Source organism: Sturnus vulgaris, chromosome 5, assembly GCF_052056855.1.
Source record: "Sturnus vulgaris isolate bStuVul1 chromosome 5, bStuVul1.hap1, whole genome shotgun sequence".
Taxonomy (NCBI): domain Eukaryota; kingdom Metazoa; phylum Chordata; class Aves; order Passeriformes; family Sturnidae; genus Sturnus; species Sturnus vulgaris.
The window spans coordinates 42,739,422-42,767,104 of NC_142247.1; the positions used below are offsets into that span (position 1 = coordinate 42,739,422).

A 27,683-nucleotide genomic window follows, 5' to 3' on the forward strand; every position below is an offset into this window, starting at 1 on the left:
TACTCCGAGCTTTTAGTGTAATAAAGAATGAGATATCTTAACAGTGGCTTGAATTTGGGCTTCAGCTTGAAGACTAAATGAAATTTCACACGAATTTAAGTCAAACTAAGACCCCAGCTGAACCATATGGAGGGAGTGTCTTCCTTCAGATAAAAGCATTGCTTGCCCTAGGAAATAGTAATTCTTTTTTTTTTTTTCCACTCCCGAACAGGGACTGGTCAGATGTAGTCAAGAGATCTGTCTGACTTAAGGAATACAAGCCAAAAGCAGAAGCATGTGGCTGGAAAGGAGATCGGTCTTTTTAAGGTTGGCTGTGTGTTTTAAGTGAACTTGAGGTGAAGCTGTCAGACTCCACTGCAGAAGGCAACAGATATTTGTGCTAGTCTCAGCAAGCAAGGAAAAAAAAGAAATGTAGTTTCTCTTTTTTTTCTTTGGTCTATAAATTATATTCCTATGTCTTAAGATATGGCTATGAGAGAATTAAGTTTGGCTGGGTAGAGAAGTGTGTGCAAATGTATGCTAAACAGAAAGAGACTATCAGATCAGTGCAGTGCAGAAGTTTGTACCTCTGTGCTCCCAGGTATATGGCTTTAAGATACATCCCAGGCTTGGGGACCAGACAATGGCTTTCAAGGATCCTCTGATACACAAATTGTCCCAACACTTCTCCTGCAGAGGAGTTTGAGGAGATATACTCATCCCATGCAGCCAAGTAAGCTCTTCAGTTGTTCAGACCCTAGCCAAGAGGCCTTTTTGTAGGTGGTCACTATAATCTGAACGTTAGCAAAATTAGTGGTTGAAGGAAAAAAGTTAGCACTTTCCAGGCCCTTTAAAGCTTTGACAGAAGCAGCTGCCTAAGACATTACTGTCTTCGGGTATCCTTTGCTAATGGCTTCTGCTTCCTTGGCTGAGAAAGTCTGGCAGGGGTTTAGTCATTTCAGGCACCAGTTTGACATCTGAACTCAAATCCAATTTAACAGCAGCTCTTTAAGTTAAATTGCCTGATTTGACCTTGAAACAGACTGGCAAGCACTCAGACAGTCTTCAAGGAGCAGGCAGAAACAAGTACTGGCCTTGAGGAATGCTGTCATCTTCAGCAACCGCAGGCTGTGGTAACTATCTGCCCCCACCTTCAGGTCCCTGTAAAATTGTATCAGAAACTTCACCTTAATGTTCCATAGCCGTTTGTTGATGCTTTGCTCTGTATACTGCACCAAATCTAACGTAGTCGGCTTTGCAAGAGCTGCATGCCCTAAATTCAGTGAAAATACTTGGATAAGGAGCAAGAGAGCATTTGCTGTTCAAGCCATTAAAATGATACACCGTCATCCCTTTGGAAGAATGAGTATGGTCCCAACATTAATTTAGATCACAATTTTAATGTTTGAAAACTAAGAGGTAACAGAGAGATCATAGAACTTGATACATTTTATTTACACATGAAAAACTGTGTTGTTTATTTAGGTATGAGCAGCACAAAGTTAACAGGTGATGTTAACAGGAGCAAAGTATTACTGATGACTCACTTCAAAAATCTATTAGAGATGAGCTTGTGTCAAGCATACATCATTCAAGCAACATTGTTTATACTGGATCTGTGTGAGCCTTAGCATATGTTGGGACACTAAAAACAGGTTTCTATAAACAATGTAAAGTTCAAGTCTAGTGGAAAAATATCTTTACAGTTTATATTTTATTGGCTATAACATTGAAAACAAAACATACACTGGTATTAATTTGCAAAGCTCTGTAGAACTGACTGCATATAGTTTTTTTTCCCTCAAATTTGTGCTCACGATAAAAGCAAATGTTATTTCAAGTTTCATTTTCATCCAAGCCCATAAAGTAAACATGGAAAAAAACACAATTATTTTTAGATGCATTTCTTAACCTCCATTTTTCAGCAGTCCTGAAAAAACATTTCCATGCTTTACTAGTGAGAAAGTCTATGCAAGGCCTCTGATGAATGCACTCTCAGGACATACCCAGCCCTCCCTTCCCTCAGCCCTGAACACGCAGCTATCCAACGACCGCCGCCTGTTCACAGGGTGGGATATGCAAGCAGTCCCTGGCCAGGGAAGCTCTTGGAAGCCTCAGGTCCAGCGTTTTGGTTGCATGAGAGCAGCAGGGTCCGAGGCAGAGCAACTACAGAACTCTGCAGGAATGGAGGGGGCTGGAAACTGCACCAATTGCTCTGCTTGCTGCCGATCCCTAGCTTGTCATACTTTTTTTCTGAATTACTGGCATTTCTGATGGCTGAAAATGGAAATGCAGAAGCTCTGCCCTGACTTTTGTTAGCACTAATTGGGTAAATACATGCCTGGATACAACATGGCATAATGCTAAGTTAAATTGCTGGCTGCAGTTTGCCATGGTTTCTTCTATAAAGCCTTTTCAGCACTCTACTACCAACTAACCCCAGCTGAGGAGGTAAGCAGTATCTGGGTACCAAAGGGGCCCTTTAACAAGGGAGGTATTTTACCCAACAGGAAGACTGGCAAACTTGCTGGTGAGAAAACAGGGACTCATGCACTGGAATTAATCCTAGCAATTTAACTGGACCTTTTATTTATCTTTTTAGTTTAGGGATGTAATTATAATTTCAAGTTTAGGATTTAACTTGTGAACTCTTGGGAGAAAGAAAAGGATATACATTTTGCTAAGAAGCTAAAGTATTTGTATTTCTATTAAAATTATTGTTAATATGCAGAGCCCATCTCGACACTTCTATTCATAGGGGATAAACAACTGCAAAAATATACAGCATCCTATTTATTTACAATATATATGTACATAAAAATGAAATTTCCTACAATACAACACAACTGCATAGATTTGTCTTCAGAAACATAGGTATGTGTACAATTTGTGAATTCTAGACTTTCCAGCCCTGTACCTTTTATTAATTAGTTATCTTTTTTTTTCTTCACAGTTTGTTACAGAAATCCTTACATTAGATACAAATAAAACATTCTTTGCTGTACGTTATAGGAAATAATGATTTTCTGACGCCAAGGGCTCTGGGGATTTGTTTATGAAAGCACCGTGGCGCCAGCTGATAAAGCCATCTCATGGAGCTGCTGATGGAGCAGAGTACATTCTGTGGTGCCTTTCTCCTACAGGCACTGGGGTGGGGCGGTAGGACTGGAGGTGGGACACCACCACATGAAAAGTTTTGTTTTGACCAAGGTGCTCTTTAGCCTTAATGTAAGGTTCAAGCAAAGAAATGTATAAATTTAAAGATAAGCTAGACATACCATTAATTGTTACTGTTTAATACTCAATATCAGAGAGCTGTGTTGCGCTTATGCATTGTAAGGCAGATATACAGACAAAACCCACACATCATCCAACCCACACTTGCATGTGTGACCTATTACAGGTGGAGCACAGGCTTTGGGTTCATATGTGGCTCAGAACAGCAGTCCTCGGAGAGGATGAACATCCCCATCCCTGACCTCGCAGGATGACACCAGCTCTTGTGCCCTAGGCTTGCATATGTGCCAGGCACAGCTTGGTCAGTGTCAGCTCTACAAAAGGTCTGTGCTGGTGCACAGATTTGGCATTGGCCCTCTGACCAGGAGCAAGCATCATCCAGAGAGGTCATTGCCCCGAGATACTGTTCCCAAATAACAATTGATTGTGTTCTACTACCTAGGCATGTTTTCCATTGGACAGAGAAGGGCAGCTGTATTATGGTTGCTTTAAGCCCATAACTATTTTCTTTGCAATGTGCTGTGGACTAGGAGAGGCAGCAAGGTTGTCTTTTAAGTGTAGGATTAACTCTTACAATCTTATTATTAATCCCTGCTTCTAATTAATCCTTCCTTGTCCCTCACCACTCGACTGTTGTTACTACACACATGAGAATTTTAAAGTTTTTTGTTGCAATTATTAGGAGCAATTTTGCATCCAGTTGATGACACTTGCAGTGCTCACAATTGTGATAAACTCTCTATGAAAAGAAAGCATGCTATCACCTACTAAATAGATATGGTATTCTGGATCCTATTAATTTTACAACAGAGAAATTTCTACAGCATTTCACTGTGCTCTTAAAATCCTAACTAATATGTAGGACTTGTACAATTGTGGCTACAGGTTCACTACTCCAAATGAACTGAATAACAGCAGTACATTTTACAGATAACCTCATACAAATATTGTCATCCATCACTGATGTTGACAGTTACAGCAGGGTCTATTGCATTCTGTTAAGAATGTATAAACCTGATGAGAAAACAAAAAGCACGTTATTTCACGTTCATTACCACAGACATCAATAAACACATGACTCCTTTCCATAAATATCTATAAATATGATGCCAGTAAATCAGTCTAAGCAAAATTCCCTCTTTTTTTTTTTTTTTTTTTCTCTTTTTTTCTTTTTTAAGAGACCCAGAAACAGAGTCTGTTTAAAGACTTAATATTTTGGGTATCTATTTCTTTTCATATAAGACATGCTTTGGTGGTTCAGTACCTTGGGTAATTTCACTCCTATGCACACTCAGCTAGTTCTCCCTATTTATTCAGTAAAATTCCAGTATACAAATAAACCGGGGAAAAGGAGAAGGCAGAATAGCAAGAGGAGAGAGAGAGTAATAGTGATGGAGGAGATTTAGGAAGATGAACAAACAGTGACCCAACAGCCCTTCAAGTCGAAGGAAGTAGGGTGCCAAAGTTCAATGGTTCATATTTCAAACAGCAGACTACAGACTATTTGCGGGGAGAAAGAAGGAGGAGGATGTCACATATGTGACCTTGCTGGAACCCTGTGCAGCAGATCAGACCTGTAGCTCATACCTGGATACTTGAAAATCATTCCCAGAATCTCGTCTCTCACAACCCCCCAGTGCACAGAGCTGTGCTGCTCATTAATCAGTAGTAGAAGAAAGATAAAGGGGGAGGAAAGCAGGAGAGCCCGATAGCATCTTGAGGATAACACTGTACAGCATTCTCAGGTTGGAGTTAGGTTTTTAGGATAAGATCCAGAGAGATTATAAGGGACCTCAAAACTTGAAATGCAACCTCAGCAATCTGAGTCAGAGAATGGAGTAAGATGCTGGGCTTCTGCTGCAGTGGCCTGCAAAAGGAAAACCACAAATTTACATCCCAAGCTGAGAAGATGCCTGGAATGAGGTGCAAAAAGATAAGAACAAAGCACAGGCTCCCCAGAGCTTGCCTAACACCTAGTCTTGAAGGCTGTGGTATGGACTTCTCTGTGAATAAGGGCAGGGATCAGTACCATAAGGGGACAGCACAGAGAGAACTGGTGACCTGCACCATCACAGGCAAAGGTCTGAGACCAGCCACAGAAAAGTACAAGGGACCTTAGGGCAGGGGTCCCAGGTAGCTCAGCAGTTTGTATGTTAAAGGCTGGGCTAGGGGGTGCTCGGGAGAAGGATGAAGCACCAGAGACCTTGCTGGGAGAAGGCTTCCAGTTTTGTTCTTGCTACTGTGCTACTCCAGGTACTAGGGCAGCCTGTGGAATCCACTGTGCCTTATTTCTGGATCACACTGAAGTATTATCAGAGGCAAGCACCTCACTGCCTATGCTAAGGTACAGATCTGGAAGTCTGGGCTTAGTAGGCTTAGTTTCTGCGTAATGAACCATCAGCATCTTCAATGCCCAAATTCCTAGGAAGGCCCCAGACTAACCTCTCTGGATGTTATCTTTAGAAACCAACTTTCAGGGTCCTGAGATATGTTCTGTGGTCTCAACTCTCAGTGGCTTAAAGCCATGTAGGACAAGGCAATGGCAACTGAGGCAGTTCAGTAGCTCACAATATTGAATACCCAAATACTCTGTCCCTAACTTTAAAAAGAGCAAGTTGCAATGACAGGTTCCTCACAGCTGATGACAGTCTGCTTCCACAGTTACAAAGGGAGTTTTCAATTAACCAGCTACTGAGAACGAGAGGGTCACTGCAAACTGAGATATGGCTCGAGCATACCAAGGGCATCATAGCCCTTTGGCATGAAGTGGGGCTTCCTTTAGCCATCAGTTCTTTCTGTGGGAGCCATGTTCATATTCTGAGACACTTTTTAGCTAACACAAAGTGAACACGTTTACGCTGCTGGCAGTGTACTAATAGAAGGTATCTGCTCAGGATGGTGAGTGATCACCTGCTTAGCTTTTGAGTCTCTACAAGTGGTTCTCTACACCAGCTATAAGGCATTAGGCAAATGCTTATTCTGTGGACAATTGTCACAAGTTACAGTGCTTTTGCTATTAGAAACTGAATATCTTCTAATTGTTATGGAGAACTAATGAAAAATGTAAATGAAACCTTTGAAATATAAAAAATATTTCTGTTCATTTAAAGAAATGTTGCAGATTTCAATTTCCATTAAAAATCTAGTAGTTTGGCAGAGTGAGTCAAATCCTGCTCCCACTGCAGTCAAAGACTCCACTGACTTCAGTGGGAGGAGGGTAAGACACAAGAGAGGAGCCAGTCCCTACAAGGTATGGAAAAGGCATGAGGTATGATTAAATGCGTAGGTTTTGATAAAACTGGAGCTTGGTATTTTTTTCGGAGAGCAATGAGGCATTTACTAAACAGTCTAATGCTGAAGAAAATGCAGACTTCTTATGGAAATCTCCAAATGTCTGCTTCTCTTCAGACTCAAGAATTCATGGTTGGGGGTCAAGTTCCAGTCAACCTCCAACTCAAGTGTGCCAGAGGAATAGTGGCTGGTGGTGGTGACTATCTTTCTCCTGCTCCCTGCTCCACATAACAAAGACACACACGCAGACACACACACAGTCTGTTCCCCAAAGCCATGAATAGGCCAAGCCCTGGGGCTAGTTCACTCCCCAAAACATCAGAGAGAAGCACCAGATTTAGGACCTACGCTTACACAGCACTCAGCTATGCTCTCCTGGTGCTTTTCATGCCTTTATCCAGAATGCTACACTTAACCCAGTGAGTCAAATGGTGCCTGAAACAGCAATAGAACAAACAAACAAACCAACAAACCAGATGCATACAATTAGAGAGCAGAGTTTTGGCTAAAAAGAGGGGGGAGGGATGTGAACAGATAACACTTTAATTGGAATTTATAGCAACAGGTGCTGCTGCCCTAAAGGAGCAGAGCTTGTGGCTGGAGGGCTAAGGATAATAATGGAACAATGCAATTCATGGGTGGAAGAGGGGAAACTAATTGTGATGAATTTCTATGAGCGATGCTTTTTATAATCTCATGGACAATTAACATAGACTTTTTGCTGATCAGAGAGTGATATGCCTGTTGGAAGAATGGGTCTGTTTTCTGCAAGAAAATACTCCCATGACAGTATTTTCAGTACTGGATAATCATTATTTGGATTTGATTTGAGTAAACTCACAAAAGGTGGAATAGACAACAGAACGGATGGTTGCGATTTTGGTGTGTAGCAAACAGGGGTATCTTCTTTTGAGAAGAAGGTGAACTTCAGTGGCCTTCGCCACTGCCTCCTGATTGTACCCAGTCATAGATGACCAAGGGAATGCTCACTAGGGAAAACAATACCCCCAGTGCCAAGAAAAGAGAAGCCTGAAACAAAACAAAAGGGAGAAGATTAACAAATAAAAAGAAAAGAAATTAATTCAAGTGTGTTAACTTCTCTTAAGGAGATGTACAGGGTGATGTGTCAAAGTTATCAGCTAAAATGAGATAGCACTTCTGGTAAAGACATGACCCACAGATAATTAAACAGATTAGCGTCATTAATAATTACTTGCTGAACACCAAACTAATTTTTTTTCTCCTTTCAATTCACTTCTTAAACACTGATCATCCCTAAAGAGGATTAAGTGAGTCTGTTTTTAGGACTGATCAGCTCTGCTCCTTCCAAAGCATCACAGAAATCAGTATGTTCTTCCCACCAGATATGTGTTGATCAAAGTTCAGCCCTTTTCTCATGGGATCTGTGGATGCAGCCAAAGTGAAACATGTTTTCTACCTGTCTGCTCAGAGAAGAGGTCTGACTGTACAATGCTTCCAGTGCATGCCCTGTTAGACTGGGAATACACAGGAGTGTTGCATCTTTTCAGCTCCAGCACTCTCTGGGGCTCACAGGAAATCTTTACAAGGTCCATTCCTATCCGCTCATGCATGCCAAACGGCTAACGTAACACTTAAGCTGGCTGCTTCATGTGGAACCACCCTAAGTCTGACTCAGGCCCATTAAAGCCATGAGGAATACTGCAAATGGAGCACTTTGCATGCTTCCTGGATCAATACACAGAAGCAGAGAGAGCTTGCTGTGCTGAAAGGCTTGTTGAAGTGGGCTGGAGGGCTTCCTGCACCCTGGTGACGACTGCTGCTGCTTGCCAGACAGGGAAGTACCTCATGCCACAGAGAAGGGTCTTCTCAAACATAAGATGCATGGCATGGTCCCTCCACCAGAGGACTCTCAGGGTAAGCAAAGGAGAAGGGTGAGCACAGCTGCCAGCTGACTGAAGCACAGATGGAATGTAATGTAAAGGAGCTCACACATATGCTCAGATTAGGTCTGCTTTGCACCTAGCACATTAAAGAGAATGATGAGGTGGAAGTGTTGCATTGATGGGAATGGAATGCATACCCAAATCCTCTGAGTCAACTTTGATCCATCCTCCTGTGTAATTTTTAAATACAACGATGAAGGAAGAATGAAAATCAGCATATTGGCAGAAGTGACCCCTGCAAAATTCAAATGAATGAGTTTTGTTAACTGTCAGCAACAGCTAGTTATGTGCTGCTGATTAGCAACTGTTTTTTTATTAGTAGTACAAAACCAGGATACTCTACCTACAACTCCAAAAATATCCTTCATGGATGGGATAAAAATGACTAACAGGTTGATGATAACCAAAAGAACAAAAGTAACCAAAACGTGACGGCATAAGTCAAATTTTGTTTTTCTGGCCATCTCGAATAATGATGAACGCACCTGTAGGGGGAGAGAGAGGGAGAGGAAGTTTTCGGTCAAGAATAGTCTATGAGCCAATTCAAAGCTTCCCATCTTTATTTTAACTGATTCTTCATGTGAAAAGTGCTGCATAGATCTGTCAGAATTTTGGGTTGCCTGAAGTAATGTCCTTTGAAATACTCCTTAAAACTAATTGATTGTTTCAGAACTGTAGGTACATGTGCATGTGCAGTAAGATATTCCTCTCTTTTAAATATGCCTTTTTGAATCCTTCTGCACTTAAAAAGGAACTTCACCTCTGAGCCTGCTCCAGTAAAGCGATGTGATGTAAGAGAGGACTCTTTTAGATTCAATTTAAAATAGGTTAAAGACCAAAAGTGATTTATTTACTTATTTACTGCATAGAGAACTTCTCCAGAAGTTAGTGGGAGCTTGGCAGGAGAAAAGACTAATCCATGCTCAAGCTCTTTTTGCAGTCGCAGCCATCACTGGACTATGGTTTGAAGGAATGTGCTGTGTATAGCTGTTACCAACTTCCAAACCATGCAGTCCTTTTTACTTACAGTGAAAAACAGCACTGGCACAGTGAGTATCACTGCCATAATCACAGCCAAGCGCACGGTCAGGATGAGGATGTCATCTTTGCTCTGGTATTTGTGAAGCAGATCTGACTGCACATTGTCTATGGGAAAGACAGTAAGGTAAGTGCTCTCGCAAAAAGGCAATTAGTTCACAAAAATCATTGCTTAACAACAGCCTTCTTGAACAACAAGTGATTTATCTGTAAACAAAAGAGTATGGAATGAAACGTCCTTGAGTTAAAACAGTGCTTTGAACAAAATCCCAATGATCCCATTATTTCAGATTAATCCTTTGGAGGTCTGATTTAGGAATGCATCTTAATTCATGACAGCACATGCCTAAGTCTACGGTAATTTTCACTGTAGAAAAGACAACAGTGAGACATACATGAAAGCTTGCTCACATATATACATATATACAAAAATAGGTAAAGTGAAATCAGCTATTTTTAATTGCTTTTTAAACTTTCGAATTATATAAACACATGCACTGCAATGGCTGAACTTAATACAAACTGCAAGGTCTTGAGCTAATAAACTTCCAGCAAAAAGCAGTGCCCCTGTTCTCAACTGAGAACAAAACCTATCTCGGGTCAGCTCTCATCAGGACACTCTGACATTTGCACTCAAATCCTTCAGCAGCTCCTCTGAGGGCTGCCAGCAGAGCCTGCAGCTCAGCTCCAAGCTGGCCAGCAGCCCCAGCAGCCATGACAAATCACAGGGGGTGCTTAACGGGGAGGTGCTGGCAATATTTTAATACAACCTTCTGCCAAAATATTTCCTTAAAGCAGTGATAAATAGTGCAGAGAAGGTCTGCATGTACTAACCAGCAGGAAAACCAAGTTGCTGAGGGACCTACGTGTTTGCTTTGCAATTTTTAAATATCCAGGAGCAATAATCAAAAGGGGTGGCTGTTAAGCATGCCACCAAACACACCTGCAGCCCCTTTTTACACCCATGTTTTGTTTCTGCCTACTAATCTTAGAAAGCTGGTGGTAAAATATAACAGCTCTTAAAAGGAACTCAGTGGCGACATCTAATTTACCATCTTTGGCACTTGGTAAAACCTCATGTATTCCTGGAGGCAGAGGGATCTGTCCTGTGGCAAAATGCCTACACTCCCACCCAGGGCGCCCTTCTGGATAGAGACCACAGGTCAACACCACCTAGGCAGTGCCTGAATCCCCACCAGGAGAAAGGAAATGCTCTCCCACCTCCCTACGGATCAGGAGTGGGGTTTCAAGCCGGGCACATGCACAGCTTCTGCAACACAGAGCTTACTCTGCTCCTGCAAGCACAGACTGCAACTTCTGTACCACTCACGGGCTGCAGCCAGGTAGGAAGTGAAGGGCAAGGCTTACAGTTGAAGATCTGTTTTCCTTTCAGCTAGATACACCACAGAGCCCAACCACACTGTGACCTTTTAGGGGAAGAAAAACACCTCTTTTCTGTAATTCTGCAATGTAAATATAGTCATCACTGCAACACTTTTGAGAACACAGCAAACAGACAAGTACTATTGGTGTAAAGAAGAAATGGTCACAATAAAAATACTGTTCTTACCCAGGTAAGGGTAGAGAAGAGGGTTAGAACACTGTAAGTGAACATATGAAAGGTAAGGTCTTTTCGGTCTCAAGGGGAAGAAGAAATGAATTTTATGGAGGAATTCTATATTCCCTCAGTGTCTTTTTTGCAGCCTGTCACTGCACTGACACTGCAGAAGCCCCAGCAGAGTTCTCTACAGCTTCCACTTGTGGGCTCTCAGTGCTGGAGAACAGGGATGCCTAATGTGGGAAGAGGCACACAAGACACCCCAGGGATTCCTCCGCCATTCCCCCTCAGGAGGGCCAGAAGGATGCAGCCCCTACCTCCTCCATGGACTCCAGACCCTCGTCCTTGAGGGATGTGGGAGATTCCCAGAGAGGAGCGCCACAGATCTGCCTCCTCAGATCCCTGGGGCAATCACATCAGAATCTCCTCCCTGCCAAAGCGAAGGGGTCCATGCTGATTTACACCCACTTGCTCCCTGGGGCTGCTAATTTGATGCATCTCTAGGAAAATGTGTTAGATGGGAGCAGCTGGATGAGAACGGCTGATGCTGTTGTCACTTGCAGCCTATTTGTGGGTTTATTGGGAAAATTAGAACAGATGACCTCAAATTACTTCAACACGTGTACTCAAGGCCTCATAATCAGAATGAGAGTCTGAGAAAGCAAATATGAGATAGGTACACCTTTGAAAAAAAATGCCACATTTCATATTTACTTTTTTTTTTTCTCTTGCAATTGGTGGGTCACAAGGGACAGTATAATGAATGAATAGGTTGTAACAAAAATGCCACTTGGAATAGGATGGTGAAGACTGATGGGTGACTCTGAGGTAAAAGGCAAACATCAGCTTTGTCACCTGTCTTGTAACCCCTTAACGGTCCATGGAAAAAGACACTATTCTCGTGATACTGGAACATGGGAGTTCCATGGGCAACATTCCCGGGAGTTCCCAGGCAACATTCATATTTTATCCTACTTTACTTAACAATTATGTCTTTAGGGCATACATATTGTATCCTCTAGCAAAACATAATTTGTCAACTGAATTGATATGCACGGAAATAGACAGGGGGGGAAGTCTCACACACTGAGATAACCATCCTTTGGTGGCTGAGCTGGGACAATGCTCAAAGCTTCCCCACCTTCACTGACTGTTTAACGAAGACCTAAAGAGGTCAGCTCTAGGGACACAGGGAAAACATTTGGTCTGTTGTCTCTATGATGAAAGCATTACTAAGAAAGTGAAAAAGCTGTGATGGCTGATTTGTTACTCATTTCATAGGACCTGCTCTCAAATGTGTCTCAACTTTTGCAAATATGCATGCTTCAGCCATTACCAATGCACACATCATTCAGGTGAGGACCTTGGAACAAAATCTTGGTGGGGCCCAGCTAATCCCTAATTCAGCAAAACAAATTTCTCCCTCATATTTTGAAAATGCCTTTTGCAAATAATACTTTCACTTGTGCTTATCATCCACAGAGGAAAAGGAGGAAAGGATTTATACCTTCAATATGAGAACTTTAAGGAAAATTATTTGGAAAAGTATTTTAATATAAGTGATGGGACTTCCCAGCTGGGATACACTTTTGATTTTACATGTATCCTCTTTCTACTCTGATCAGTAAAGAACCGCATACTTACCGTAGAAAGTCAAATAGCCAAATATGGCAGTCATAAAGTACATCAGAAACATGGCAAAAAATGAGATATTTGAAACCAACTGCATTTTTTTCTGTGAACGGCTGGAGAAAGAACAAGAAAAGAATACATAAGAATGGTTGGGCTGGATTTTTCCATAGCTGTTTCAAAATGTATTAGGTGTTTGCATAAGCATAGTAATTCTGGGGAGACTCATGAATGCATTTTCATTTAAAAGAGAAAATCACTGAGAGCTGCACAAGGAAGAAAAGGACTGGGGAAAAGGACCCTACTTGGGGCTCAAGTGAAAAAATAGTGGCTGTGACCTGTGGGTCTGCTCCATATCTGTACCTGCTTAAACAATGAAACCGTGTGGAGAGAGCATGACCCTGAAACACTTCGGTAATTAAATTAAAAGGTCAAAATGAAGGAAGCATAAAATTATAGAGACAAAAAAACCCCAAGAATAACTGGAGAGAAATATTTGTGTCCCCAAAGATAGAAAATACTGTATTTAGGCTGACCTGCAAAATAGGTTAAGTGTAAACATTTAATCTTTAGATATTTATGCTGAAATATTCATACTCCAGTACCTAAACTTAGACTTTTAAATCCATGCAAGGATGCCCTAATAAGTACCTGGGAACCTGCTCAAGTTACTTGAAATTTAAAGCGCCCAAAAGGTGTCTGAGGGCTAAGGGCAGTCATGGGTCTGACTGACCCTGACCTCCCCCCTGGGGCTTCCCCATGGCCCAGGACCCTATTGTAGCTGCCCAGGGCTGTCAGCAGTGTCACATCAGGGCTGGTCTCCAGCTGCCCATACCAGCTGGAGGAGTCAGTGAGACAGCAGTACCAAGAGAGGTCTTTTAATATCAGTAAGGCTGAAAGCACTTTTATTTTCCTCGTATTGAACAGATTTTTAGCTGCACTAATGCTGTGGAACAAACGCTGTTAGCAGAGCACAAGCTTCTCCTGTGCCAAATATCAACCGGCAGAACTTGGCTCTCTCCAGGCTGCTGTGTACTTCCAGGGAAAACTCCCAAGTATTGCATTATTCTCCACCTCCCTGGCCCCTGCCCCAGGGGCATAGCATGCCTGGGAGGCCAGATTTCCTAGCCGATGCTTGTTGAGTGTTACTGAAGCACACCTCTGAGTGGCACGAATGATTCAGAGCACCTCTGTCCTAACATTTTCCATGTAAAATAGTTCAAAACAATAAACTATTAAAAAAATAAAAAGAAAGGCTTACTCTTTAAGTTCACTGTAAATCGGGAGGACTGATGGGTGGCACACAAATGCAAAAGCAATGGTAGGCAAAGCGTACACGGTCTGTTCGGAGAGAATTTCAGAAAATAAGTTTAGAACTATTTCCCCCAGTGGTGTGAAGCAATGTTCCATGTTCAACTACCTCAGCTCCCAGCTCGCTGGACTCTTCAACTGAACATTGAGAGCCTTTCTGAGAAAGCAGAAGACCTGTCAATTAGCATGTATTTAATGAAATGTGGAAAACAGTGCGCTTTCAACAGGAGGACAAACTCTGCGTTGGTGGTGTAAGTGCAGCACTGACTGTGCTCACAGAGCACAGAGCTGGATGCCACACTGCTGCTGGCTTTGCCCACTGGGATGGCTTTGCCTACCCAGCTACTGCCAGCATTACTAGCACATGTCACACGTAAAAGGGACATATGGTGTGTCACCACTACACTACCCTGCCTTGGCATGGAGAGGGGTGCGCACCCATGGTGCTAAGGCTGAAGTCCTGAAGAGGAAGCCCGTATCCAGACTGTAAGAAAAGAGAACAGGAATGCAGAACTTACAAATAAATGGATATTTCAAGGTACCAGACTGAATCCATTAATTTCCCAGGCCAACAAAAGGATTAGGAGGGCTGTGGAGAAAGCATGCTTTTTCTTGGGGAAAGAGAAAGACCATTATATCACCAGAATACGTGGGAGGCCTCCAAGTGGGACCTCAGCCCCTTCTCCACTAAGAACTTGAGTGAGTTTCAGTCCTCAGCCAAACTTCAAAAATGGCATCAGTGCTCAGGCACTTCCATACTCCTGAGGGAACAGGGATGAGCAGAGGTCACAGGAAATTATAGCTCCTCCTCTAAGGACAACATGAGTCCATTCTACATGCGGCTCTGTCCTGCCCTCTGAGATCTGCTTGTGCTGGTCCACAGGCATCCCCTTCCCACACAAGACATCCTAAGGTGCACCCCAGGCCTGACAGATTCAGTAAATGCACTGGTTGCTCTCCGGAGGTCCTTTCTTGCCAAGGCCTTTGCCACCTCTCCCTCACTCAGAGAACAGTACTGCTGTGGTGTCTCCATCTGTAGGGATCTCAGAAGTTGCCTGGACAGAGTGCTGGGTGGTCCTGCCTCAGCACAGGGGTTCAACCAGGTGACCTCCAGGTCTCTGCCAACCTTGGATATCCTTCTATTCTGTCCTGTGTCTCCTCTCACGCACTGAAGTTGCTAAAATGACTGGCAAATTGCTGGCCCTGAGGGGAAACCTCTGGAGTTCAGCTTCAGTGTGCCTAATTGAGATGGACCAATCCTTCCGAGATGCTTCCATTGTCTCTGAAGCAAATGCTGACACTCGCTGCAGAAGAAGACTCCCCTTCAATGCTTTCTGAAATATATCTACACCTAAGCTGCCATGGCACAAAAAGTTAACTAATTCTTGGTCCATTGTGCCAGATCTGGGGTGATGGGTACCCCCAACCAAATAAGTTTTTCCCTTGGTTTCTTCAACTGAAGCTGGCAGGTTAAATTTTAGAAAAATATACTTTTTGCACACCTCTGCTATAAATGTGCATTCCCTATGAATGCAACTAAGGAGGAGGACCATGAGGACCTGAGGACCACGCCCTGATGGATAACGTGCTGTTTCACTGGGAGCACTGCATCCCAGCACAGCTGACAGAAGCCATCCTCCTGCTCCTACAGTTACAGACAGCTGCCCTCTCACATTCTCTTAGACCAACTTTTTCTGCAGCTCCGTGGTGATGGAGGGAAGCATCCAGTTGCAAGGCAACCAAATTTTTGCTGGATGATCCTTCAACCATATCCTTTTCATAATCCAGTTCCGCAGAGCTACAGAAACATCTACCCTGTTACAAAGAAGTGGTTTGTGTGCAGAAGGACTATGGGCTTTGGATGCAGGCGTGGCCTACTCAGCCTCTACTGAGCAACAGCCTAAAGGCACAGTTGCAGCATGGATAGTAAGCAGCAGTGGAAATGAAAAATCTCCTAAAGAAAGCAGTTATTGTCCAGTGGTAGCTTAGGCTCATAACCTTAACATATCTACTACCAGGGCAGGACAAGACTGCACAGAGGCACATTCACCATAGCATCTCTGTAAGATTGGGAAGGAAACCCATTGTGCATTTACCAGTGGATCACAAGTGGAACCATGGAGAATCAGGCCCTTTGTGGTGCTGATCAGAATAAGAACATGGGGTGTAGGTGCATATATTATGTGAATTAAAAGTAAGTATTATTAAAAGAAACATACCTTGGAATTAAAGATAACATACTTTGGCTTACACGTATGTTCTGAGCTATTTGATAGGATAGATAATGTTGCATTTAGCCCTTGTCCATCACAGGGAATTTGAAACTTCTTGTAAATAACCTAGAATAAGAGCAGAAGATAGCTAATTGCTAAAACAATAATAAAAAGTAAATTAAAATTAAAATATCAGTGTAATTGTGGGCATTCTGGCCTGTATCAGCAATAGGGTGGCCAGCAGGACTAGGGAAGTGATCATTTCTCTGTACTCAGCACTGGTGAGGCGTTCCCTCAAGTGCTGTGTCCATTTCTGGGTCCCTCAATACAAGAAGGACATTGAGCTGGAGCATAGCCAGAGAAGGGCAACAGAGCTGGCAAAGGGACTAGAATGAGTCATCAGAGGAGCTGCTGAGGAAGCTGGAGATGCTTAGCCTGGAGAAAAAGAGGCTGAACAGGGACCTTATCATTCTCTACAGCTGCCTGATAGGAGGCTGTAGCCAGGTGGAGCTCAGCCTCTTCTTCCAGGTAACAAATGATAGGACAAGAGGAAATGACCTTAAGTTGCACCAGGGGGCGTTCAAATCAGACATCGGGAATTTTTTTTTTCCTAGAAATGGTTGTAAAGCATTGGAAAGACTGCCCAGGGAATTGGTGGAGTCACTATCCCTACAAGTGCTCAAAAAACACACAAGTGGATGTTTCACTTGAGGACATGGTTTAATGGTGAACAAGGTGCTGGGCTGATAATTGGACTTGATGGTCTTAAAGGTCTTTTCCAGCCTTAACAATTCAACCACTCTAAGTGACTCATGCAACAAAGAAAGTGAGCTGAACTTACCACTACCAGGAAAAATACCATGCAGCTTAATGAAAATCCACTCGTATAGCCAAGGTATCCTAAAAGAAATTAAAAGGAAGTCTCATACAGAATAATTTTATTAGTCTGATCTTGGTTTTTACTGCTTTTTTCTTCTTCATGAGAAGTTCAAATGTATTAAACATTTAATATGTATTAATATGTATTAATATGTCTGGGCAAGACAAAACAATGTCCTGCTGGTGTGGGAGTCTCCCAAAGCCTTTCAAGTCTCCTAGCTTTTGGGCAAGCCTAAGCCTGGCTCTGACATGTGACTTCCTCAGGGTCACCACAGTTTAACTTTTACTTTTAAAAGAGGCTGTGATAATTGAAAAAAACCTGAAAACCTGAAACTGTGCAATTACAATCTGAATGTGACCCAGGTTCCCTGAATCACGTAAGCTGAGTTTGGGGTTTGGTCACAAAAAGAAGATCCCAAATGGACTTTCGTGTCAAATGTTGTTACCAGCATGGTTTAAAAAAAATACACTTTGTACCACTGGCATCTCAGTGGATTCAAACACAACTGAAAATGCAATTCTTTGTACATTTCTTACTTCAAAGTCCAATACTTCCAATTAACCTCACCGGTAAAAATTTTGATACTGATAGAAAAGTAACATTTTTTGTAATCTTACCATATGTGAACTTGTTTTTATGAACTGTACATAAAACTGAATTACCTTATGAAATGAAGACCCTCTTAACTTTAATTTTTAAAATCAATTTTATATATACATCTATACAATTGTATGGATAAAGCTGGTTTATACGGAGCTCAATCACTGTGATAATTTAGGCCTACTTGTTTCAAAATGCTCAGCACACAGATTATTTCTGGATCAGAGAGGCTGCTTAGATAACAATGAGAGCATATTTTTCTTACTATAGTTGAATTGTCAGTCTGGCCATGAGTGGCATGATATCTGGGTTCGTTTTTTGATACTCATAATGGCATTTTCATCTTACCTAAGTTCTTCAGGAGACATAAAGGGAGGATTATACAAAATGTGACTGTGACAACAAGAATTCGTCCATCCACGTACCATTCCCTGTACAAAACATTAAAAAAACCATACCATAGGCACATCTCAAACATTTTCTGGTTTTCCTTACTCAGTCTTTGATTGATATACTTAGGGAACTATCTCTGCTTTCCTTACCCTACAAGCTCCTACAAAAGGAGAGAAGGGACCACATCTTGGCTTTGTAGACTCATTAAGTATCCATGGCACTGCTCTGATTCAGACAGGGCAGATTTCCAGGGTCACCAAAGTATTATCCTAGCATGGAGATCAGTGCATGGGTCTGAGAGGCAGAACCACCACGTCTGTAACCTGACATGAACCACCCGGCCAGGATGACAAAAGATTGCACAAAGGGAGTGCACAGTAGGGCTGGGGGGCCACCACAAGTCATTTGCCAAACCACCCAGGCATGTGACTGGAGCAGCATACTAGGCTCCAGCAGCCTGGCATATACTAGCTAGCCCAAGTCTGCATCTCCTCTACCAAAGGGCTTTACATCCTACTGTAAAGAAAGAAAGAGGAGAAGGGGCAGTGTTAGTGATGTTCTGTACGACCTATTTCCATTGCTTGGTATAGTGGGAAAGCCTGAAGAATGGAATCTCTACCACCTTCTCCTACACTGCAGCACACCATATAATCCAGTGCAAGGGGTATTTATTAGTATAAAAAAATGCTACCCCTCTACTAAAGTAGCTGGTAAATGCCAAAGATAAAGGGCAGAAATCTTACTATTGTATTCTGCAGTTATCATATACTGGTATCAAAGAATTTTACTCTGTGAACATTGTTTCAGGGGCAAAATCATGTAAGAGGCTGAGAACTCAGGGAAACACATAGTATCTTTAACTTGCATTGTTCCCAATATTTCAAGTGTTGCCTAACACTGTAAAATACTGGATTCTATGATAAGTTTTGTATATAACAAAGTTCTTAATGAAAAGCTGGTGTGCAAAAAGGGCAACTAAAGCTTTCATTTCCAATCCATCTTCTCCTTCCCAAATCTGTCATCTTTTATTAATTCCCTGAGAGATTTCTGTGAAAATCTACTTTGATAAACCTAAAGGGTATCCAATACTTCAGAGCTTTTGTAAACATATGATTAAACTTTACTATAAAATGTTAAATTCTACAGTCCAAGTACCAGAACTAATTCAACTTACAAAAAGGTTTCTTCTTTTCCCATTAGAAATTTTATGGCAGAAGGTAGCTCATTTTTGACTATGAAGAGATAGCTCAACATTGCTGGAAGAAGAAGATGAAGATAATTTTAGAAAATGGGTAAAATAGTTTGTGGAACAAGTACCAAGAAGCATCCTTAACCTTTTCCCACATCAGTGTCTGATGACAGAAGACCCCCAAACTATGACTGACTGTAAATTACTGATCACTCAGTAATACAGTATGTTTAAAGGGCTGCATGTAAAATGATAGCCATAACAATATTGAGGAGCATGAAGATCCCTGGATGTCTTGGAAAGAAGGAACCTGACTTGTTTGTAGCTGCAAAAATTATTGAGATATACCTGGGCTTTGTTTTTCAATATTCCTTATTTCCTTTACCTCCAACATTCTGAAGAGATGTAGAGCCAAAGACAATCATTTTCCCTGGGGTACCAAAGATCTGCTCACCAAGCTTTTCATACACCATGCAGCCTGAATGAGAAGAAGAGAAAGGTAACACATACACTACTGAAGGCTGTTGAGTTGAAGCACATACAATTCCTTTTCAGCCAAGCACTAATCTATGCAGCCAAACCTGCCTTTTACAAGTAAACAGGATGCTCTCTTGTAATTTCTAGGGCTGAAAATTATGTAGGAATGTTTTCTTGACTTCTGTAAATGTTACTGTTGGCTACCAGTCACTTCTGAAATGGAAGCTCTTAATGAGAGTATGACACCCCTTTAATGAGTCTGTCTATACCCCGAGTGACATGTTAAGTTCATCCTTATCCCAGTATATTAAATTTTGCACCGGCAATGAGAGTAATGTAGGAAGGCTCCTCTCCATTAAAAAGCACAGCAGGATCCCCAAGTCAGCCCTGACAGCCTGGACACACATTACTGCCAATCTGCAGTTCTGCTTGCCTTGGCTGAATGATCAAGGGAGGAAGCCATTGGTTTAAAGGATCATTTATGGCTTCTAATGACTAATGACAAAGCCTTAACGTGTGAATTCACAATGTACTTGGTAAAGCAGGCAAAGGTGTAAAATATGTGTGAAACTCCTCTATTAATTGGTTTGTGTTTAAGGTAAATGTTTTTTTTTACTTGGCTGTCATGTAGGCTGATAAAAAGACTGGGCATTTTGAAGATGGTGAGATCCAAAGGAACAGAAAGAAAAATATTGCAGATGTTATACTGGGCAAATGATTTTAAAAATGTATCCCATTATCTAGTTTTCTCTATATTACCTTACAGCTGACATTTCTGCTTTGAAGTTCGTGTAAAAAGTAAGTTTGAGCTTAACTGTACCAGCAACACAGAAAACAGGACTTAGCTTTTGGGAAGTAATGGGGCACAAATGTATCCACGTTGAGGAACTTGTACCTAGTTTAAACAGGCAGTTACTGACATCATACGTGTTATAACTGTAATCATGTGTGTCCAAATTGCCTATTTAAATATTACTCTATTCTTGTGCAGATTATTTTAAAATAATTAAATATTATTAAAATATAGCTTTAGACATTGTTAACAGGGAAAGAAGCTCTTGGAGTTCAGAACACATTGTCATTTGACATAAGCCTGCAGGCAACTTCTAATTTCTATGTTTAGATAGTGTATCTGTGTTACAGTTACACTCCTCTCTGTGAAGGAACTTCTATTTTATTCTAAGAAAACTCACCACAAAGATTATCAGGAGTTTCACACTAACCACTAAGGACAAACTGTATTTCTAGGTAAGCATCACCATAGGCAAAGATTCATTATATTTCATTTGCAATTTGATTTGTAATGCAAAGAAACTATATGAGCTGTTCCTTCTAGCTCATTGAAGTTAACATTTCTGGGCAGCAGAATTAATTCTTTGTCACAAGTTTTTCTCTTTACAGTGATGCTGTTGTCCATTGCCATGCCATAAATTCTTCAAATTCTTGTTAATTATAGGCTTCTGACCCAAAGGGTGTCAGGCCTTCCTATTATGTCAGCAAAGTGATAAAAACCACCATCTTACACAAAGCACCAGGCCTCATTTGAACACTGTCACCTCTTGATTTTTACATTCTACTGAATGGTGTAACATCTTAAATTACCTGTTTCCTTTGAACACACCAGCAGGAGATGAATTGAATAAATAGACAGCAGTGTGACCGAAACCAAAAGCAGCCTAAAAAAGAATGGAACATAAAGTTTACCATATGAGATGAGGTCTGACATTACAATATTTCATGTCAGGTCATGTTCCTATCAATTTTGAGATAATTTTTTATCCTTCTGACAATGCAAAAAAGCCCTAAAATACATGCGATTCACATCCTGCTTGCAGTTCCACAATGGAGGTAGAAAACTCTGCAAGTAGAGGTATACAACCAAATAAAACTTAGCAGAGCTGCGGAGCACTCTTAGTGAGTCACACCTTCCCATATTGAAAAAAGCAAGAATAAAGTTATTTTATCAGATAGGAATGAAGATTTATCAGAGCACAGACAAGTCAGATATGTCACTCAAAATCCATTCTAAGGCTTTTTTTTTCTGGAAGCAGAGTGAAAATTTAAAGGAAAGTCTGGTATTTAAGGACTTCCATACTGAATGAAAGCATCTTTTCTCAGGACAAGTTTCATACACTACCAAAGGGGCGCCCAAATGGCTTTTTATGCGCCCCACAGTGCCCAGGGAGGAGGAAGATGGGGAGAGTTAAGGTTTGACTGGCTTCCCTTGTGAATAAAGCTGAACCAAAGGCTTGTACTTTGTCCAGCCAGGGATTCATGTGCCCTCACTGAAGTCAGTGCTGGTCTGACATGATCCGTAATTTAACTTCAGACAGAAGAACTGCAGGAAGTAATGACCAAACTGTTTGTGTAGGGAACTTGCGGGCACAAATGATAATTAGTCAGTGCTGGGGGCCAAGTACATAAAAGCACATTTTCTCATTGCTCAATGTCTTTAATTCAAGCACCATGTGTGCCTTCCTCTCCAACTGACACACAAAGACCTGATGATGTTTTCATGATGTGTGCGAAGAGCATTCAGACAATCTGTTGGCAATTCCTCCCTTTATTATGACAACTACTCTTCAGAAACCAAGAAAAACAAGGCTAAAATTCAAGAGAAAGCAAACTGCTGCCATAGATAGACAGCAACACATCTTTTTCATAGGAATAATAGAAAGAACAGAATGAGAAGCCTTCTCCTCCCTACTTTTTTATTAGTTTAGACTGGAAATACTTTAGGTGCCAAATAATGACTGACTAGTTTCTTGGGGCCAGATGAGCAAGGAGAAACATAAAGAGGTAATAGGAGAAACTGTCCTTTCGCCAGCAAAGAATGATGGTTGACAATAACAACATACTCTTTGTACAGCCCTAAGGGTGTTTCTCCTCGAGAAGGTGGAGGAGGGAAGGAAGACTGTACTGTCTGAGGTCACTCTGGTCCATTTTTTATGGATTTGCTAAGCCCTGCTCCTGCCTGTGTTCCCTGCCGAGCTGTTCCGCCCCTGTCTGCCCACAGACACAGCGCTCAGCCCCAGTGCTCAGCTGCTGGGGCTGACTCACTCCCAGCCCCAAATGGCTACAACTCTGCATGCCAGCATCCAGTCTGTCTTAATATTAAAAGCTTCTGTTTTTCAGGCACTGAGCTCATGGAGCCTTTGCAGTGATAAAAATAACACTCCCAAGCCGCCAGGTATTTATCTGATCTGCTGACCTTAGCTCCCCATAGGGTTCCTACAGACACTTGGCATTTTCATTAGCACTGTATGAAAAACTTATTTGTGCTGGGCCTGTGGTATGGACAGGAGTATTCGTGCCAGAATCACCCCTTGGAAAGGAATGAAACTGTCCATGTCACTCGCTCTGCACAAATTCAAAACAGAAGCAGGGGAGCTTGGGCTGCAGTCCCAAAAGCATTCCCCTACTTCTTATTTCGTCTGCTTTCAAAGAAGTGCTGGTAGCTACGGAAGCCAACAGCAGATGCAAAAGTTACCTTCCCCCAAAAGAATAAACAGTTTAGGCCAGGGGACTAATACAGTGTTGGGAAGAACAAAGTGCTTCTGTGATGCCACTGATGTCTTCTCCCAGATGCCACATTTACCAGGTACACTGAAACCTGTGCTGTCCCTCCCCTCTGTGAAGTCCCAGGCTTTGGGGCCAGGAGACCTGTGAGGCTTATGCAATCACAAGAATTATTTTACTGAGCAGTTCTGAACCCTCAAAAGGTGCAGAGGATGGAAGAGCGTAGGGTTTGCTCTTGCACAGCCTCCCTGCAGGCTGGTCTGCCAGCCTGCCCTAAAACACTGCAGGAGTTACACTGCTGCTTCCCGACCCCTTCCAGACACACCCAGCAGACTGGGTGCAGAGGGAAACTTCGGCTGTAGTCTCATACTGTTCTCGATCTAACAAGCCCCTCTGCCTCAGCAAGGTTTTCCAGATCATGTGCAGTGCTGGGTTAAATGCAGGTAGAAAACACGTTGTGCTTGGCCAGCCCGTATTTCTTGGCAACATGATCCATCATTTTGGTCCTGGCTCTCCAGGATGAAACCACAAACACCAACAACTGCTCATGCCACCCTGAGGTAGTCCAGCTCATCTCTAACTTCCCAAACTTCTGGTGTTATCTTTCTACAACAAAGTTTCCTCTCCTTTTGCATACTGGAAATGATGCTTTCTTTTAGTCTGGGCTGTAGTTATCAATAACATTGGGATTAAGTTCCTCTGAGTTCTTATCTTCAGTAATTTTGCCTAGAAAGTATAATGACTTGTCATGGCACTGTTAAGCAAATAAGATGTGTTATTGCCATGCTTATTTTGCACATCTTATGCTCAGGATTTGATCAGATTTGAAATCATTCAGATGTTCATGGCAGTGCACACTTCACACTGCAGGAGCCCAAAAGTCGTGAGAGTGGAAATCAGGCTGAGTCTGCTTTCTTAGTGGTGAAAATGCTCCCTTAATTTTTCTGCATCTGCAGAATTTTCAGGGATGGTGCACGTCAATACTGGATAAAGCAACCTAGAACCTTTTCAGAACTGTGCTACTCAAAAGCAGTGAATTTAAGGTCTTCCTCATGTGCAAAAAGCAGTGAAAGTATGGTTAGAATTCTAATCACCTGCAAAGCAGAAATGATCTACCTGTAACAGTGACAGCAGAACTATACATTTATGGAAAAATGAACAGAATTAGAATGTAAGAAAAAGATCTATCACTAATGGACTAGGTCTAATGGTTTAATGCTGAGATTATGGCATGAGAGCAGAAGAGTTAAAGCAGTTCAACTTTCAAACCTAACTACAGATACCACGTTAGGATCCTGTATCTCCAAGCTTCAAAGAGGGAAGCTCTACTAGTCTGCTTGGTTAGGTCCTCTTAACTTACTTCCTTTGATCTCAGCTGGCTGCTTTATATCAAGGCCAACAGATCTAAAGGTATCATGAAGCTAACAAAAACTATTACCCACTTTTAAATACACACAGTTAATTTTATAGAGAGCAATGCTGTCATTTACTGAATGAGATCTCCACATTCATTTTTGGCAGTTTATTGTACAATTGTACAATGTGTTGGTACAGATCTATACACTCGCTACTCAGGTTGAGCTCAGTCACCAACACACCTTGCTAGAAGTTCCTCTGGTGTTCACATCACCTGTCTGATCTACGTCACTTAAAAGAAACTGCGTTTTTACATCCTTTGGAACAAACACATGTCAACTCTCATAAAAACTCCTGAAAGAATGAGAAGAGAACGGGATTATAAAAAACTAAAGCAGTAAGGAGAAATTGAGGCTGCTCCTTTGCAGAGAGGCTATTATCACAGAAGAGGTAACTTCTTTTTCTCTCCTTACAGTGATGCCTTTTCAGGACTACCTGAAAACAGAGGGCTAAGGCATCAACAGCAGTTTGTACTCTCAGAGATGGAGCATAAGTGGAATATTACACACAGGTTAAAGTACTGGATAAAAAAAGCAGCAAAAATAAAATAAACTCTGTCACTCTGCTAACGAAAGCTGTAAATTACAGCCCAGCCTAGCTTAGTGACAACACAACGAGACGTTCTATGCTCTTAAAGTAAATGCATTAACTCCTTTGATGACTCCTAGATTTTACCAACCACAGCAAACTGCAAGCTAGCAGCATGAATCTAACTATCCTGGCACAAAACTCCAGAGCAGATGGCTATATGTACCACTTTGGCCATCTACTCTGCTTTATACAGGGCTCAAATTATGTATTTCCCAAAATCCTAAGAAATGACAAAAGTTATATATTTTTAGATTTGACATTCAAGAAATTACATCTCTTTAAAGCAACCTGTGAACTCAATAACTATATTGAATAGTTCTCAAATACTGTAAATTATTGTATTTCTTCCCTCAATTAACATTTATCATTGAAATCTGCACACAATTCCCAACTGATTTCTTAACAATCACTTTTCAAAATGAAAAATCTCATACTGAGATCCAGAATAACAGTCATTCAATGGCACTATTTCATTTTTAAACTATTAAATTCTCTTTTATAAAAAGCCTCTTCTTTTTTTTCCTGGAGTTAAGTAGTCTACCTCAATTCTTTTCTATACTAAAATCTTGGGTGTGTTTATGTTGGCTTTCAAGGACTCTCACTGAAGAAACTGTAGGAGTGAGATGAAAACATTATATGTAACATATAAAGAATATAAATATTCTTGCTTTAAAGAGTGTTTATTGCACTGTGCTTTGAAGAAAGCTCTGGAGATCCTGTGACACAGGAACGAACTAGGTACTAACTCACTGAAACTATTACTACTGAATATTTTTGATGTCTATGTAGCTTGCAGAGCACAGGAAAAATCCCTGTCTAGGTCTGTAGTAAATAACATGGACTTAATTTTCTCTAGCACTACAAGTAGTGGCTTTTTCCACAAAAATATTTGACTGAAAAAAGATGTCTGAAAGTTGTAGCTAATATTTTCAGGCTTGAATGCTGTACTTGATTACACATGGACTATAAATCCCTCCATTGCTGGCAGTGCACGCATTCTTTAAACACAGTGAAATTCCATGGAGATCAGCTACTCACCACATGAATACTTACAGAAAAAGGAGAATTCCTGTGTTGGCCAAGGCAAAAGCAAGACCCAAAATCCCACTGCCCATAATTGCATTGCTAAGGTTGAAGACGGACATTCCCAGTGAAGTAGTTCCTGGGATCTGGAGAAATAAAGACAGATATGTCAGCAACAGCTTGGAACAGAGCAAGGAAATACAACTCTACTTCAAACTCCGTGTTTTGTGATGTATCAGACATAAGTAACTACTGCTATGGAAACGACTTAATAAAAATTGTTTGAAAGAGGAGAAAGCGTCACTGAACTCTGTCACAGCTACGCTGCCTGACAGATTTTGTAAATTGACCTAAATGCTACAGGCATCACACAGCTCATATTGCACTTTCAGTTTTAAACCCCATCTGCCACTACACCTGAGAAACATCCTGGACATGTAATTTATATACGGTAAAGCCACAAGAAACCAACACAACTTCCTGCCCAACAGGGCAGATGGATTCCCTTGCCTCAACCCAACCAATATGCTTGGGGGTTTTGTTTTGGGGTTTCATTTAAGTGCTGATCCCAGGCAGTTCCTACTGGAAATTGGATTCAGTTATAGTTGTGTGTGCCCAGCACTTTTGAAGACAATGTCTAAAGACCTTTCACGCAGTTCTTGACAGGGAACAGAACAGTGAGAGAGACTTACATATTCATCGCATTTCTTCTTCTCAAGGTGGCTGTTTGTGAGACTTCTTCTGCTTTCTCGATCCGAAATAAACTTGCTGAAAGAAGTCAGAGGATTTATTTCTAGCAGGTGCTTAGAAAATATGAACACATTCATTCCATAAGCAGCATGTGATTACAAAATACACAATGTATAAAAACTGTATGTGAAAAGAGGTCAAACTCATAACTGTCATCTGGACATCAATAAAGGTAACATCAGCACAAGATCAGTATAAATGTGTATATATACAAAATATATGCATATACAAAATGGTCTTTTAGGCTATTTAGGAAAGAAGCAGAATCAGTTTTATGGATGGAAAAGTAATTTGTTTGCACAGAAGCTAAGAGGAGATACTTCTCCAGGGTGATGCAGAGGCACATGTGACCCCCCTGCTCCCAGCCCCTGCACGTAGGGTGAGCGTAACTAGCACCAGTCTACAAGGCAAGCAGCCATTCTCTGTAGCTGAGTGGGTTGTACTTATTCCTCTCCCTTGTTACCAGGCCCTGAAGGTCCTGTGAAGCAAGTACAACAAGAAACCAAACAGACTTCTTCTTCGCCTCCCTATCGACCTCAAGACTCCTGGGCACCAGCTCAATTACTTCCTGCCTTACCAGGCTGGAAAGTTCAAGCACATGGCCCACCAGGCAGTTGGCTTTCCACAGAAGAGGAAAGCATAACAGCATCCTGGGCACTAACTA

The 27,683-nt window shown here is 41.6% G+C and overlaps 1 protein-coding gene across 2 annotated transcripts in view; it reads right to left on the minus strand.

Annotated features, from left to right (window-relative positions):
- Positions 1 to 1,359: 1,359 nt before the first annotated feature.
- SLC38A1 (solute carrier family 38 member 1) overlaps positions 1,360 to 27,683 on the minus strand; it is a 42,124-nt gene continuing 15,800 nt past the window's right edge. The window contains exons 3-17 of one of the 2 annotated variants that reach the window (XR_015803945.1): positions 26,962 to 27,037; positions 26,300 to 26,415; positions 21,323 to 21,396; positions 19,629 to 19,721; positions 19,229 to 19,310; positions 18,010 to 18,092; positions 17,023 to 17,081; positions 16,188 to 16,307; positions 13,919 to 13,998; positions 12,673 to 12,773; positions 9,460 to 9,578; positions 8,776 to 8,917; positions 8,570 to 8,667; positions 7,349 to 7,536; positions 1,360 to 4,230 (exon numbers count right to left, since the gene is read on the minus strand). Coding sequence is in view for 1 of the 2 variants with exons in the window: in XM_014871117.2 (XP_014726603.1) it covers positions 7,435 to 7,536; positions 8,570 to 8,667; positions 8,776 to 8,917; positions 9,460 to 9,578; positions 12,673 to 12,773; positions 13,919 to 13,998; positions 16,188 to 16,307; positions 17,023 to 17,081; positions 18,010 to 18,092; positions 19,229 to 19,310; positions 19,629 to 19,721; positions 21,323 to 21,396; positions 26,300 to 26,415; positions 26,962 to 27,037 (1,345 nt within the window). In the remaining variant the exon portion in view is untranslated. Of the gene's footprint in view, positions 7,537 to 8,569; positions 8,668 to 8,775; positions 8,918 to 9,459; positions 9,579 to 12,672; positions 12,774 to 13,918; positions 13,999 to 16,187; positions 16,308 to 17,022; positions 17,082 to 18,009; positions 18,093 to 19,228; positions 19,311 to 19,628; positions 19,722 to 21,322; positions 21,397 to 26,299; positions 26,416 to 26,961; positions 27,038 to 27,683 lie in introns of both variants that reach the window. The other variant, XM_014871117.2, reaches the window with a different exon arrangement.